The sequence below is a fragment of the Coregonus lavaretus genome (genome assembly GCF_964263955.1).
Source record: "Coregonus lavaretus genome assembly, chromosome: 18".
NCBI lineage: Eukaryota > Metazoa > Chordata > Actinopteri > Salmoniformes > Salmonidae > Coregonus > Coregonus lavaretus.
In genome coordinates, this window is record NC_140005.1 from 29136466 (window position 1) to 29150882 (window position 14417).

A 14417-nucleotide genomic window follows, 5' to 3' on the forward strand; every position below is an offset into this window, starting at 1 on the left:
GTGTGACAGTACTATTGTTTGTACAGATGAACGTGGTACCTTCAGGCGTTTGGAAATTGCTCCCAAGGATGAACCAGACTTGTGGAGGTCTACAATTTTTTTTCTGAGGTCTTGGCTGATTTCTTTTGATTGTCCCATGATGTCAAGCAAAAAGGCACTGAGTTTGAAGGTAGCCCTTGAAATACATCCACAGGTACACCTCCAATTGACTCAAATGATGTCAATTAGCCTATGAGAAGCTTCTAAAGCCATGACATCATTTTCTGGAATATTCCAAGCTGTTTAAAGGCACAGTCAACTTAGTGTATGTAAACTTCTGACCCACTGGAATTGTGATACAGTGAATTATAAGTGAAATAATCTGTCTGTAAACAATTGTTGGAAAAATTACTTGTGTCATGCACAAAGTAGATGTCCTAACCGACTTGCCAAAACTATACTTTGTTAACAAGAAATTTGTGGAATGGTTGAAAAACAAGTTTTTTAATGACTCCAACCTAAGTGTATGTAAACTTCCGACTTCATATGTATTTATGTATGTACAGTGGGGAAAAAAAGTATTTAGTCAGCCACCAATTGTGCAAGATCTACCACTTAAAAAGATGAGAGGCCTGTAATTTTCATCATAGGTACACGTCAACTATGACAGACAAAATGAGAAGGAAAAAAATCCAAAAATCACATTGTAGGATTTTCTATGAATTTATTTGCAAATGATGGTGGAAAATAGGTATTTGGTCAATAACTAAAGTTTCTCAATACTTAGTTATATACCCTTTGTTGGCAATGACACAGGTCAAACGTTTTCTGTAAGTCTTCACAAGGTTTTCACACACTGTTGCTGGTATTTTGGCCCATTCCTCCATGCAGATCTCCTCTAGAGCAGTGATGTTTTGGGGCTGTCGCTGGGCAACACGGACTTTCAACTCCCTCCAAAGATTTTCTATGGTGTTGAGATCTGGAGACTGGCTAGGCCACTCCAGGATCTTGAAATGCTTCTTACGAAGCCACTCCTTCGTTGCCCGGGCGGTGTGTTTGGGATCATTGTCATGCTGAAAGACCCAGCCACGTTTCATCTTCAATGCCCTTGCTGATGGAAGGAGGTTTTCACTCAAAATCTCACGATACATGGCCCCATTCATTCTTTCCTTTACACGGAGCAGTCGTCCTGGTCCCTTTGCAGAAAAACAGCCCAAAAGCATGATGTTTCCACCCCAATGCTTCACAGTAGGTATGGTGTTCTTTGGATGCAACTCAGCATTCTTTGTCCTCCAAACACGACGAGTTAAGTTTTTACCAAAAAGTTCTATTTTGGTTTCATCTGACCATATGACATACTCCCAATCCTCTTCTGGATCATCCAAATGCACTCTAGCAAACTTCAGAAGGCCTGGACATGTACTGGCTTAAGCAGGGGGACACGTCTGGCACTGCAGGATTTGAGTCCCTGGCGGCGTAGTGTGTTACTGATGGTAGGCTTTGTTACTTTGGTCCCAGCTCTCTGCAGGTCATTCACTAGGTCCCCCCGTGTGGTTCTGGGATTTTTGCTCACTGTTCTTGTGATCATTTTGACCCCACGGGGTGAGATCTTGCGTGGAGCCCCAGATCGAGGGAGATTATCAGTGGTCTTGTATGTCTTCCATTTCCTAATAATTGCTCCCACAGTTGATTTCTTCAAACCAAGCTGCTTACCTATTGCAGATTCAGTCTTCCCAGCCTGGTGCAGGTCTACAATTTTGTTTCTGGTGTCCTTTGACAGCTCTTTGGTCTTGGCCATAGTGGAGTTTGGAGTGTGACTGTTTGAGGTTGTGGACAGGTGTCTTTTATACTGATAACAAGTTCAAACAGGTGCCATTAATACAGGTAACGAGTGGAGGACAGAGGAGCTTCTTAAAGAAGAAGTTACAGGTCTGTGAGAGCCAGAAATCTTGCTTGTTTGTAGGTGACCAAATACTTATTTTCCACCATAATTTGCAAATAAATTCATTAAAAATACTACAATGTGATTTTCTGGATTTTTTTTCTCAATTTGTCTGTCATAGTTGACGTGTACCTATGATGAAAATTACAGACCTCTCTCATCTTTTTAAGTGGGAGAACTTGCACAATTGGTGGCTGACTAAATACTTTTTCCCCCCACTGTATGTATATGTGTGTGTATATGTATATATACACTACCGTTCAAAAGTTTGGCGTCACTTAGAAATGTCCTTGTTTTCAAAAGAAAAGCAATTTTTTTGTACATTGAAATAACATCAAATTGATCAGAAATACAGTGTAGACATTGTTAATGTTGTAAATGGCTATTGTAGCTGGAAACGGCTGATTTTTAATGGAATATCTACATAGGTGTACAGAGGCCCATTATCAGCAACCATTAGTCCTGTGTTCCAATGGCATGTTGTGTTTGCTAATCCAAGTTTATCATTTTAAAAGGCTAATTGATCATTAGAAAACCCTTTTGCAATTATGTTAGCACAGCTGAAAACTGTTGTGCTGATTAAAGAAGCAATAAAATTGCCCTTCTTGAGACTAGTTGAGTATCTGGAGCATCAGCAATTTTGGGTTCAATTAAAGAATCAAAATGGCCAGAAACAAATAACTTTCTTTTGAAACTCGTCAGTCTATTCTTGTTCTGAGAAATGAAGGCTATTCCGTGCGAGAAATTGCCAAGAAACTGAAGATCTCGTACAACGCTGTGTACTACTCCCTTCACAGAACAGTGCAAACTGGCTCTAACCAGAATAGAAAGAGGAGTGGGAGGCCCCGGTCCACAACTGAGCAAAAGGACAAATACATTAGTGTCTAGTTTGAGAAACAGACGCCTCACAGGTCCTCAACTGGCATCTTCATTAAATAGTACCCGCAAAACACCAGTCTCAACGTCAACAGTGAAGAGGCGACTCCGGGATGCTGACCTTCTAGGCAGTTGCAAAGAAAAAGCCTCAGACTGGCCAATAAAAATAAAATATTAAGATGGGCAGTCTAAGATAGGGCTTTTTTTTGCAACTCTGCCTAGAAGGTCAGCATCCCGGAGTCGCCTAATGTCGGCCCAAATTCGTCACGCGGGCCGCCAGTTGGGGAACCCTGGATTAAGGACTGAATTTGATGGAAAATGCTATTTATGTAAACTGACCTAACATTGTGTGGAGAGGTAGTTTTGGGGGAGAGAGGTATCTGTGTTTAATCTATATGCACACTAGGTTAGATCATGGCAAAGAGGTGGTAATTCATGTCTTGTTTGAAATGCCTAAGTAGTTACAGTATCATGCAACGCTATCCAGAGAGGTTAGATGTTCGGCATCTCAATACACCCTGTATAGTTGAGCCACTTAAATTATGTTTTACGTTTTAGGCTATGCCCACAGTGGGGAATATTATGTTATTTGCAGTAAACTGAGACATGCACACATACGCACGCACTGCACACCCACCACAGAGTCAACAGGACAGAAGCCCCTTTGCAGGTCCCAGGTCTGTGCCCCTGTGTAATTGAATGATTCTCTGACTCCTCCAGCCCCGGCTCCTGCGGAATGCTCAGTATGTGCACAGCAGGGCCCAGGCTGAATGGGCTGGAGAATGGCCTGTGTTATTAACAGAGTCCAGTGTGTTAAACGAGCGGAGGGGCCCGGAGTGTGTAGTCAGGGCCTCACAGCACGCCCTCTCCATTTCCCCTGGACCGGTAGGAGAAATGAATAGGGAAGGAATGAGCTGCTACTCTATTTCCCCTGTATTTGGTGATGAATGTGTCCCTGGTTTCCTCTTCCAAACATCTCCATTAGACAGTTGTCTCCATTATTGCTGTATGTAATTCCTGCCTGACCTGTTGTCTGGCCACACATCGGTCATGAATCTTGAACTGTGTGTGTATTTGTGCGTCTGTATGTGAACATAATTTTAATGGCTTATTGTCATTGTTTCATCTTTATTTTCAGAAGCATGACTCCTTCGTCCCACTTCTTCTGAATGTCCCTTTACTCTCTGTAACCGGCTACAACTCTAAAATCCTTCTTCTACTCTATGCAATTATACCATTCAGAATATTGTTCTCAATATCGTTGACCTGATATGTCAGTCATAAGAAAATATATTTTATCACAATCTCACAGATACACTCTGTACATGATAACTTTCATTGATAGGGTAGTAAGAATATGGCTATTTTGCTTTTGAAATGCAGCAGTTCAATTGCTCTCTTGGTCTCTTCAAACTCATATTGCACATCAGAGGAGGCTCTTTGAAGTGCCAAGCCAGACAACCTCAGGGTCACAATAAGCTATAGTGAGTGGCATGAAACTGGCCCCTTGAATGATTATTTTAATCACCCTGCCCCTCTTGCTAAGAACAGTACAGCTGAGTTTTTTCGGGGGAAATGATATACAGTGGGGAGAACAAGTATTTGATACACTGCCAATTTTGCAGGTTTTCCTACTTACAAAGCATGTAGAGGTCTGTAATTTTTATCATAGGTACACTTCAACTGTGAGAGACGGAATCTAAAACAAAAATCCAGAAAATCACATTGTATGATTTTTAAGTAATTAATTTGCATTTTATTGCATGACAGAAGTATTTGATCACCTACCAACCAGTAAGGATTCCGGCTCTCACAGACCTGTTAGTTTTTCTTTAAGAATCCCTCCTGTTCTCCACTCATTACCTGTATTAACTGCACCTGTTTGAACTCGTTACCTGTATAAAAGACACCTGTCCACACACTCAATCAAACAGACTCCAACCTCTCCACAATGGCCAAGACCAGAGAGCTGTGTAAGGACATCAGGGATAAAATTGTAGACCTGCACAAGGCTGGGATGGGCTACAGGACATTAGGCAAGCAGCTTGGTGAGAAGGCAACAACTGTTGGCGCAATTATTAGAAAATGGAAGAAGTTCAAGATGACGGTCAATCACCCTCGGTCTGGGGCTCAGTGCAAGATCTCACCTCGTGGGGCATCAATGATCATGAGGAAGGTGAGGGATAAGCCCAGAACTACACGGCAGGACCTGGTCAATGACCTGAAGAGAGCTGGGACCACAGTCTAAAAGAAAACCATTAGTAACACACTACGCCGTCATGGATTAAAATCCTGCAGCGCACGCAAGGTCCCCCTGCTCAAGCCAGCGCATGTCCAGGCCCGTCTGAAGTTTGCCAATGACCATCTGGATGATCCAGAGGAGGAATGGGAGAAGGTCATGTGGTCTGATGAGACAAAAATATAGCTTTTTGGTCTAAACTCCACTCGCCGTGTTTGGAGGAAGAAGAAGGATGAGTACAACCCCAAGAACACCATCCCAACCGTGAAGCATGGAGGTGGAAACATCATTCTTTGGGGATGCTTTTCTGCAAAGGGGACAGGACGACTGCACCGTATTGAGGGGAGGATGGATGGGGCCATGTATCGCGAGATCTTGGCCAACAACCTCCTTCCCTCAGTAAGAGCATTGAAGATGGGTCGTGGCTGGGTCTTCCAGCATGACAACGACCCGAAACACACAGCCAGGGCAACTAAGGAGTGGCTCCGTAAGAAGCATCTCAAGGTCCTGGAGTGGCCTAGCCAGTCTCCAGACCTGAACCCAATAGAACATCTTTGGAGGGAGCTGAAAGTCCGTATTGCCCAGCGACAGCCCCGAAACCTGAAGGATCTGGAGAAGGTCTGTATGGAGGAGTGGGCCAAAATCCCTGCTGCAGTGTGTGCAAACCTGGTCAAGACCTACAGGAAACGTATGATCTCTGTAATTGCAAACAAAGGTTTCTGTACCAAATATTAAGTTCTGCTTTTCTGATGTATCAAATACTTATGTCATGCAATAAAATGCTAATTAATTACTTAAAAATCATACAATGTGATTTTCTGGATTTTTGTTTTAGATTCCGTCTCTCACAGTTGAAGTGTACCTATGATAAAAATTACAGACCTCTACATGCTTTGTAAGTAGGAAAACCTGCAAAATCGTCAGTGTATCAAATACTTGTTCTCCCCACTGTACATGTCAATTGAATTGAGCAATTCTGCTCGGACTCTTCACTTCACCTTTTATCTGTTCCCCTTGATATGAGCTGGCTTCTTTAATCTCTCTGTTCTCTCTCTCTCGATAACTTTGCTCTTCCAAACGACCCTCATTATAGCCGTTTTGTCTGTTGTCAAATCTTCTCATAACTCATATGTCTGTGTCTGGGGAACAGCATACTGACTCCCATCCCCTTCATCTCTTATTTAACCACTGATCAGCAACATCTCCCTGGCACTATTACAACCTGTCAGCAGAAATCAAGACAAATTAACTTCCACCTCATTCAATAAACTGCTGTACTTCCAGTAACGCATATAGGGACCTTCTTGTTTTATTAAGGCATCCTACATTCTACCGCCTGATTTAGCAGCACCCCCATTGGGTTTACATGGTTGTAACTCATGATTTTCCAAGCCCTCTAAATCGCTTTAATGTGCCGTCTATGATGCAGTGTTTTAATTGGAATGTATTACAGAAGTGACTGAAGGCAAGAGGAGCTTTATTTTAAACAGCTCATTAGGGTGTCAAACAGTCAGTATCACAAGGAGGACAGAAGAAGGGGGAAGAAATTACCTTCAGAACATGGAAGAGTAATGGACTGTCATTTCTTAACAAGTAAGCTTGAAGTTTGTGGCAATAATTTGCCTACGAGATGGGCCTAGAACTCCCATTGATAAGGTAGAACTAGGGCTGAGCGATTAGTGCTTTTTGAGGTCGGTTTGGTTTCAGTTTCGTTTTTTTATTATTTACCACATTTCTGCGATGAACTACGTTGAATATTTGCTTAATGAAAACTACAATAATAATAATAACAATAATATGCCATTTAGCAGACGCTTTTATCCAAAGCAACTTACAGTCATGCGTGCATACATTTTTGTGTATGGGTGGTCCACTCCCTTCAGCCCAGCGTCCCACATAATTCTTGACTTGATTTGGGCTCACAAAAAGAAACGAACTTAAGGAATTTAAGTAATTGAACCAACGTTGGTCAATTAGTTGTTTAATAAACAACCCCCCCCCCTCCCCCCTCGCTCAGCTCTAGGTAGAACATAGCATGTTTTCATTATCCAAAAGCCTCTATGAACATTTAATGCTAATAAAGAAATGCAAGTCTCTTGTGTAGTAGTCTTTAAAATACGTTGATTTACTCCCAATTTTGGGAGTAACATCAGACTATCTGTAACTTCTCACACAGTTCTCTAGTAAACATGCCCTGACAATCCATCCTAATTTTGTGGTGATGTTGTCATTGTAATGATCATTAGGGTTACCCCATGCATATGCTACTCACTCTCGGAGCCATTAGCATCACAGCGGAATTGATGTTGTGCTTGAGGGTAATGAGACGTTCAATTCTAAATATATTCAAACCGAGCTAAAAAACAAGGCTAAAAACACCTGAAAAACTGACTGGGTAGAATATAGTATCACTATTTCTCCATCCACCTGTCAAACTGACATGAATAACTTTTTATCTCTCCAGTGTCCTGTTTCAAAGGGTTTTATTTAATCGTTGTCCACCCAGATAGTTGGAGCTGTTCAAATATTGAAACAGAATAATTGTATCTCTTTTCAGAACGCACAGATACCTTGTTCTAGGTAGTGATGTGCCCCTGATTTAAATTACAAAGGGAATATTACTGTCGGCAGATGAAAAGGGAATTTTGGTCAGCTTCTGTCAGTTAATCTCCATTTTCATGGATCAGACTGTTCTTTTCCCCTCCACAGCAAAGGCCCTTTCATATTATGAAAATACTCTCTGAATATGGGATTAAAGGGAGATTAAAAAGATATAAAATCCATAAAAAACCCTGCCTGGGATTTGTCCCGGTCATTGAAATATAGAAATGGAAGGGTGTGAACTCTCAAAGGATAGGAGTTTCATGTATTCAAACTCTGTGGGCATAAGCTGTGTGACAGGACAACAACCTCTCCCTCAACGTCAGCAAGACAAAGAAGCTGATGGACTACAGGAAACGAAGTGGAGCGGGTCGAGAGCGTCAAGTTCCTCGGTGTCCACGTCACTAAGGAATCTATCATGGTCCCCACACACCAACACAGTCGTAAAGAAGGCACGACAACGCCTCTTCCCCCTCAGGAGGCTGAAAAGATTTGTCATGGGCCCTCGGATCCTCAAAAAGAAACGTCCCACCCAACTGACTGTCGACCAATCGCATTAACGTCTCATGCTGGTGTCACGTGGTTGCTAAGCTAATCGTCACACAATCCGATTCTAATGGCGTTTCTCATCTCCTCAAAATTATCACTGTGGGAAAGCAACATAATGCTTCTCTCGCTTTGGGCAGTGAGGCCATTTATAGCTCAGTGGCAGAGACAAACTGCAAGTTGAACTCTGTGAGATAGCGCACTTAGCTAACCAGCCAGCCAGCCCAGGGAGATGGAGAACATTGCATTGTGGGTTTTGTAGTAGACTTGAGCTGCAACAGATTTCCCAAAATGATTTTCATGTGTTTCTACCAATCGTGTTATTACGACAAAATGAAAAATGTGTTCACAAAATATATTGTTTTCACTTTTAGTGTTATTTAACGCTGTTTAACACTGTTAATAATATGAATTAGTTGTTTGGGGTGGATTATCCCTTTAACTATCGGCATTGACCGTTTTTGCACTAATTATTTTGAGTCATTACATATGCTGCTGCTACTGTATATTATCTATCCTGTTGCCAAGTCACTTTATCCCTACCTATATTTACATATCTACCTCAATTACCTCGTACCCCTGCACATCGACTTGGTAATGGTAACCTGTGTATATAGCCAAGTTATCGTTATTCATGTATTTATTCCTTGTGTTATTATTTTTCAAAATTTTTCTCTGCATTGTTGGTAAGGGGCCTGTATGTAAGCATTTCACTGTTGGTCTACACCTGTTCACGAAGCATGTGACAAATAAAACTTTATTTGATTTGAGCTTACAGAGATTGCACAATAACCACTTTAACATTGTCTTTGGTATGATAAAGATTTCACTGTTAGAGAGGAATCATGTGCATTCTCTTCAACACAGACAAACACTTCTCTGCTGTTTCTCCCACATGTGTGAATAAATTATGTCTTCTGCATCTGCTGGGTGATTGATTAACTGAGTCTCACATAACATTGAACCAAGCAGCGCTCCATTCCCCAGTTGTTAGGTACCATGGTGTGTCCCCTCCACACTACCACGGTGTCTGGCCATGGCATGGCCTCCACCCTGTACTAACATGGGCCACACAGCAGGTCCTTGTCCCTGAGCCCATGAATTGACTGTGGAGGGGATTGTTGTGGCCTGCTGTGGTCTGTCTAGCCAGTATTAGCCTAGCGCGTGTCACAGTAACAGGCTCTGTTGGAGTATAACAATGTGTTCCAGTTCAGCCTGAGCAGGGCAGGGTTTTAAATAGACCAGTAATGATGCAGTAGGCCCAGACAGAGAGCAGCGTTAGATGGGCCGTTCCAGCACTATAATAACAAATTAGAGCATGGTGAAGGCATCTCCTCTTCACTGACTCAGAAACCAGTCAGCTCGCTTGTTCGTTTATCCCTCTGTAGACATGATTTCCAAGGCAGCAAGAGAGCTTTTTGAGTCTTGAAAACATTAGCCTACTTTTAAGCTGTGGTTTGGCATAGAGCTTTTTGAAAATCATTTGACAACACTGTTTCTGAACTTTCACCTTTTCATTATTTTACAAAAACACAGTAGACCATGTTAACTAGTCTACAAGAACTTGGGTTGGTGCCAAGTGAATGAGTCCAAACTCTGCAGAATGTACCTTAACATACAATTTGAATCTCTGAAGGGATGGCCTTGGGGTATCAGTGGCTATTGTGGGATGACCTTGGCTCACTGAAGTGTAGCCTTCTACTGCTTACTATGTGCACACATGTGGACCGTCTGTCCTTTGAGTATCCTCCTCCACTACTGCAAAAACCTAGTCAGCCAAGCATGACGATTATGTACAGTTCTCCTCCTTTCTCCTCACTACTTTGACCATTAACCCGGTTCCACCATGTGGCTGCGATCCAGAGAGATATAGAGGATGATCTGTTTGTTTGATCCAACATGAAGCCTTTTCATCTGTAAACGGCTTCAGCTCGCTTGTCCCTAAATCAGGGGTGTCAAACATACGGGCCGCGAGCCAGATGGGGTCCAATCTGTCCCGCGGGGTGGTTTGAGTAAAACAATTATTATTTATGTATTTTTACTCTGGAGAACAGATCTGACTGAAGGATCTGAATTCTCAAGAGGGTTTCACCCACCTGGTCCGGAGAAAGCTTTGAAATGCATTTTATAGAGGAAGAGAGAGAGAGAGTGAAAGAGTCAAATGGTGCACATCAAAAAGCGCTTTCATCTTCCAAGCTTGACAAGCGCTTTATTTTTTCCCATCCACCTTAGTGCTTTATGGAAAGAGGGTGGACAAATGCGGAGCTACAGAAGTGTGTCCACAACTATAATGTGAAGTGATATTACGTTCTGAAGGTGTCTCTGATCCAGGCATGAGGGGTAACCATGTTGTTTCAGAACCTCCTGCAGTGGCATGGGTGTGTGCATGCGCAGTCCTTCATGGTATAGACAGGTCTTTGACAGGTCAAGCTTGTATAGGAGAAAATATTGGGTGCAACTCACTCCCGTATGTAATCAAAACTGCCCTGTTCCATTCAGATTTTGTTTTTGCATCTCGATATTGACTCCTCTCAGCCAGTCCCTTTTCCTCTTTTACTTCACACCAAATTACCAAGGTTACATACTGTAGGAAGTCCTTTATGATGTAGGTTGTTGACATAAGGACTCTGTGGTGTTATGTAATTGAGTAATCATATTCTGTCTTGGTCACACTCAGGTGGGGGTGGTCCATCACATTCAACAAGCCTTCATTGTCATAAGCTGGATCAGAACTCTCATTATGCATTCTTTAGCTAACAGTTTGGTTTGGCTTACTGTAGATTACCTTGAATCATATTAGTCTTCTAAGGCTCCTTTTATTTAAATTCAAATTTGTTCCAATGAAATATGTTTCCCTAGCTATCCTCATACACTGGAAATTGTAGCGAATGGGTATTCAAAACCTTAAACCCGCACACATCTCACATTATTATTTGTGCCTCTTGACAAGGTAATGTTTTCATTAGTAATGTTACTCCTGTTGCTATCTCAGCAACCACAACTACGACAATATTTCCGTAAGCTGAGTCTGGGAAAGTTCCCTCTCGTGTCCCCTTGTCTGCTTATGGTAGATGACTTTCCCTCTGGTCACAGGACTCCACACAGCCAAGCACAATAAGACCCTGATCCACTGGAGGAAATTAGACTATCATTAGCAAGAGCTTGTGAGAGCATAGGAACTCCAACATGGTCCTTCCTCTCACATTGACTTTGGTTTGAATTTTGGCCTCACTCATGGAATACCTTTGGCTGTGTCTCTGTAGTCAAATGGCTTCCATGTATGGTTTCTCACAAAAATGTAGTTGCTTCTTCTTAATTCTACTCTGAAATGGGTGCTTACTGCATATAATGTTATACTGAATAAATTTGTAAAAACCATTATCTCAAATGTTCATTATCTGCTGGAACACCCTAGAGTCTCAAGTGAGTGAGAACATAATCATGATAATAGCGTGAACTTCCTTTGAGGGACACATTTGTTTTCTCACAATACTTTCTTTCTCTGAAAATGGAGCCAAGGTCTCTGATGGCATGTAGTAATTGTCTGATAACATGGAGACAAACTCAGACAAGGTAGGAGTCAACAGCAGCATAAGAAACTGATTGGATCGGCTCAGAGGTGTCTGCTTGTTTTTATTCAGTGTTGACAGTACAGCCGAGTGGCCCTGAGATTTCAGCGCTCATTAACTGATGAGCTTTGTCCTCTAACAGAGAAACCCATCCTATTTCTTGAGACGATGCCTATCATATTTCTCCAAAGAAAGAGCAAAACGAAACATGTCTACAGTTTGGTATTGTCCTCTGATCAACAGGCAGCTCACACTTTTCATTTGGCTTCAGGGCATCGGTGCCAAAGAGTCTGGGGATGGGGAGGATAGGGGTCGGATGATGGCAATTCAATATTATGGTCTCAGCAGAGAGTAGTCTGGTCTCACCCCCCCCCTCTCTTTCTCTCTCTCTCTCTCTCTCTCTCTCTCTTATTAAAAGACAATGTGAAAAACAGGAGAAGGGCTTGGTCTGACACTAGGCCTCAAAAACATGTCGGTAACTGATAACAACCTGCCCAGATGGTACTGTGTTTTGGAAACCAAACTCGGAACAGAACAGAAGACGAGTGACCTAAACAAGGCATATCTGTCTATGTAGAAAGACACAACGGTAGATGGGGAGAGCGGAAACAGTGGCCTGGCATTTGGGCCTGCAAAAACAACACAGGAGCACGTTGACCCTTCCAAAAGATATTGGCGTGCCTGGATCCAGCTGTGCACGCATGCAGTGGTTCTGACGGAACTCTGAACAGGATGATCTGTAAACACAGAGCTTTGATCCATGGAAAGAGTGTGGACTGCAGGGAGGTGTGGTGATATTCTGGTGATGTCACAGGGCAGGATGTGGATACTGGATACTAGACCTCCGGCCATACTCACTAGTATGAGTGTTCCTCTTTGGCTCAACCTCATATGAGTTGATTTATATTTTCCCTCTTTCTCCAGATACTGAGAGTAGATTATCTAGCACAAGGCTTTAGCCGTTCTTGATATCCACTTAGATTTAGTCGACAGCGGACCTGAAGCAATGCATCATTTTTATCAAGACAAACAGTGGTGCTTATCTTTTGTGCAAGTTGCGTCTGGTGAAGTGTAAAAGGTGCCAGCAATCCATAACCGCAGACTCTGACAAGACCAATGAAGTCAACTTTTTATTTTCTTTGGGTCACACTGCACCTTATCATACTGTCAGACACTGTGTGGTTGGGTTAAAGGGGATAGCTCCCATTGGAAGTAAATGAAAGATAAGTAGACATAGTTTGACTGGATAACTATGATAATGTCAAAGGCCCGGCCACAGGGAGGTCCAGTCAACATTAGGCCAGGCTTTCTCTCAGGAACAAAGAGCTTGTTATATTCTGTTGCTTTTGCTGATAAGCCTATGTTGTTTTTGGCACCAATTAACTCTGTATTCCTGAACACAGCTGCTATGGAGGAAGCTTGTCACTCTCATTGCTTGTGTTGACTTTGTGATGACCATAGTGTGTTCTCACATTCACGCTGTTCAAAACAGTACTTTCATTATATGAACATTTGGCATCTAATTTTGTTCAATTAAGTTTAATCCCTTACTCCTTCCCTTATTAACAGTTAATTTTGTTAGTTTTGAACTAAATGTTACTTAATTTTTTCTCCCCAGTGACAAATAAGAAGCCTTCCCATGTGTCCATCACCAAGGTGAAGCAGTTCCCAGGCTCATCATCCTTCGCCAAGAGGTCAATGTGGAGCATTGACCAGCTGAAACAGGTCAACGGCTGTGACCCCAACAGAGTGAGTTTACAGTTCACTGAACTTCTCTCGAGAGGGCTGAGTTTTTCCTGACCACATGACCTGACCCATTTCATTAGGGCAAATCCCATATCAACCCCTAGCGCCTGGGTCATGCTTGCTCTCTATTTCTCTTGCTCTGTTTCTGTATCTCTCTCTATTTCTCTCGCTCTGTTTCTGTATCTCTCTCTATAAGGACTGTCCAGAGTTTGACTTGGCGTTTGACAATGCCTTTGACCAGTGGGTGGCTGGCTCGGCCGGCGAGAAGTGCACCTTTATCCAGATCCTCCACCACACCTGCCAGCGCTACAGCTCTCAGAGCAAACCCGAATTTGTCAACTGTCAGTCCAAACTGCTGGGAGGTAAGAGACACAGTGACAAGACACACCATCTCTCTCTCTCGCTCTTGCTCTCACTAACTGAATGAAAGTCACGGCCTTTTCAGTTTTTTCGGGCCGCCTATGTCCAAACTGTAACTTAAATGACTAAAACCAGATATTAAGTATGTAGAAAATATAATGTGTAGAATTTCAGGAAATTTGCTTTAAAACTTTCATTTTTAGTCTTTCAACTGAAAAGTCCTTTATTCTGTATGTAGAGCATGCTACTTACATGTTCAGATTTGATTTGTTGTATAATGAGACTGAGAAATTATTCCCATTTACTTTGAGGAATTTTTATTTTAAGGATTGCCATTCCTAAAGGCATCATTAAATCTACCTAATGATCTTTAACTGTACTATGATACACCACCATAATCATCATCATTAAATACTGTTTTTTAACCCTGAGATGATGGAAAAAACAGTCCACTGAGAACTAACCTTTTGTCCCAAGGAATATTAACTCACTCCCACACTCTCTAATAACTAAAAATAAACACAAGCTTATAAAAAATAAATAACATATGTTCACATAC

General features: G+C 42.1%; 1 protein-coding gene across 2 annotated transcripts in view; it reads left to right on the forward strand.

The window, feature by feature from the left end:
• Positions 1–14417, forward strand: part of LOC311146122 (syntaxin-binding protein 6-like) — a 104293-nt gene that overhangs the window by 73438 nt on the left and 16438 nt on the right. For both annotated transcript variants that reach the window (XM_084182596.1, XM_084182597.1), the window contains exons 3-4: positions 13371–13501; positions 13695–13860. In XM_084182596.1, coding sequence (XP_084038722.1) covers positions 13371–13501; positions 13695–13860 — 297 coding nt within the window. The remainder of the gene's footprint in view (positions 1–13370; positions 13502–13694; positions 13861–14417) is intronic.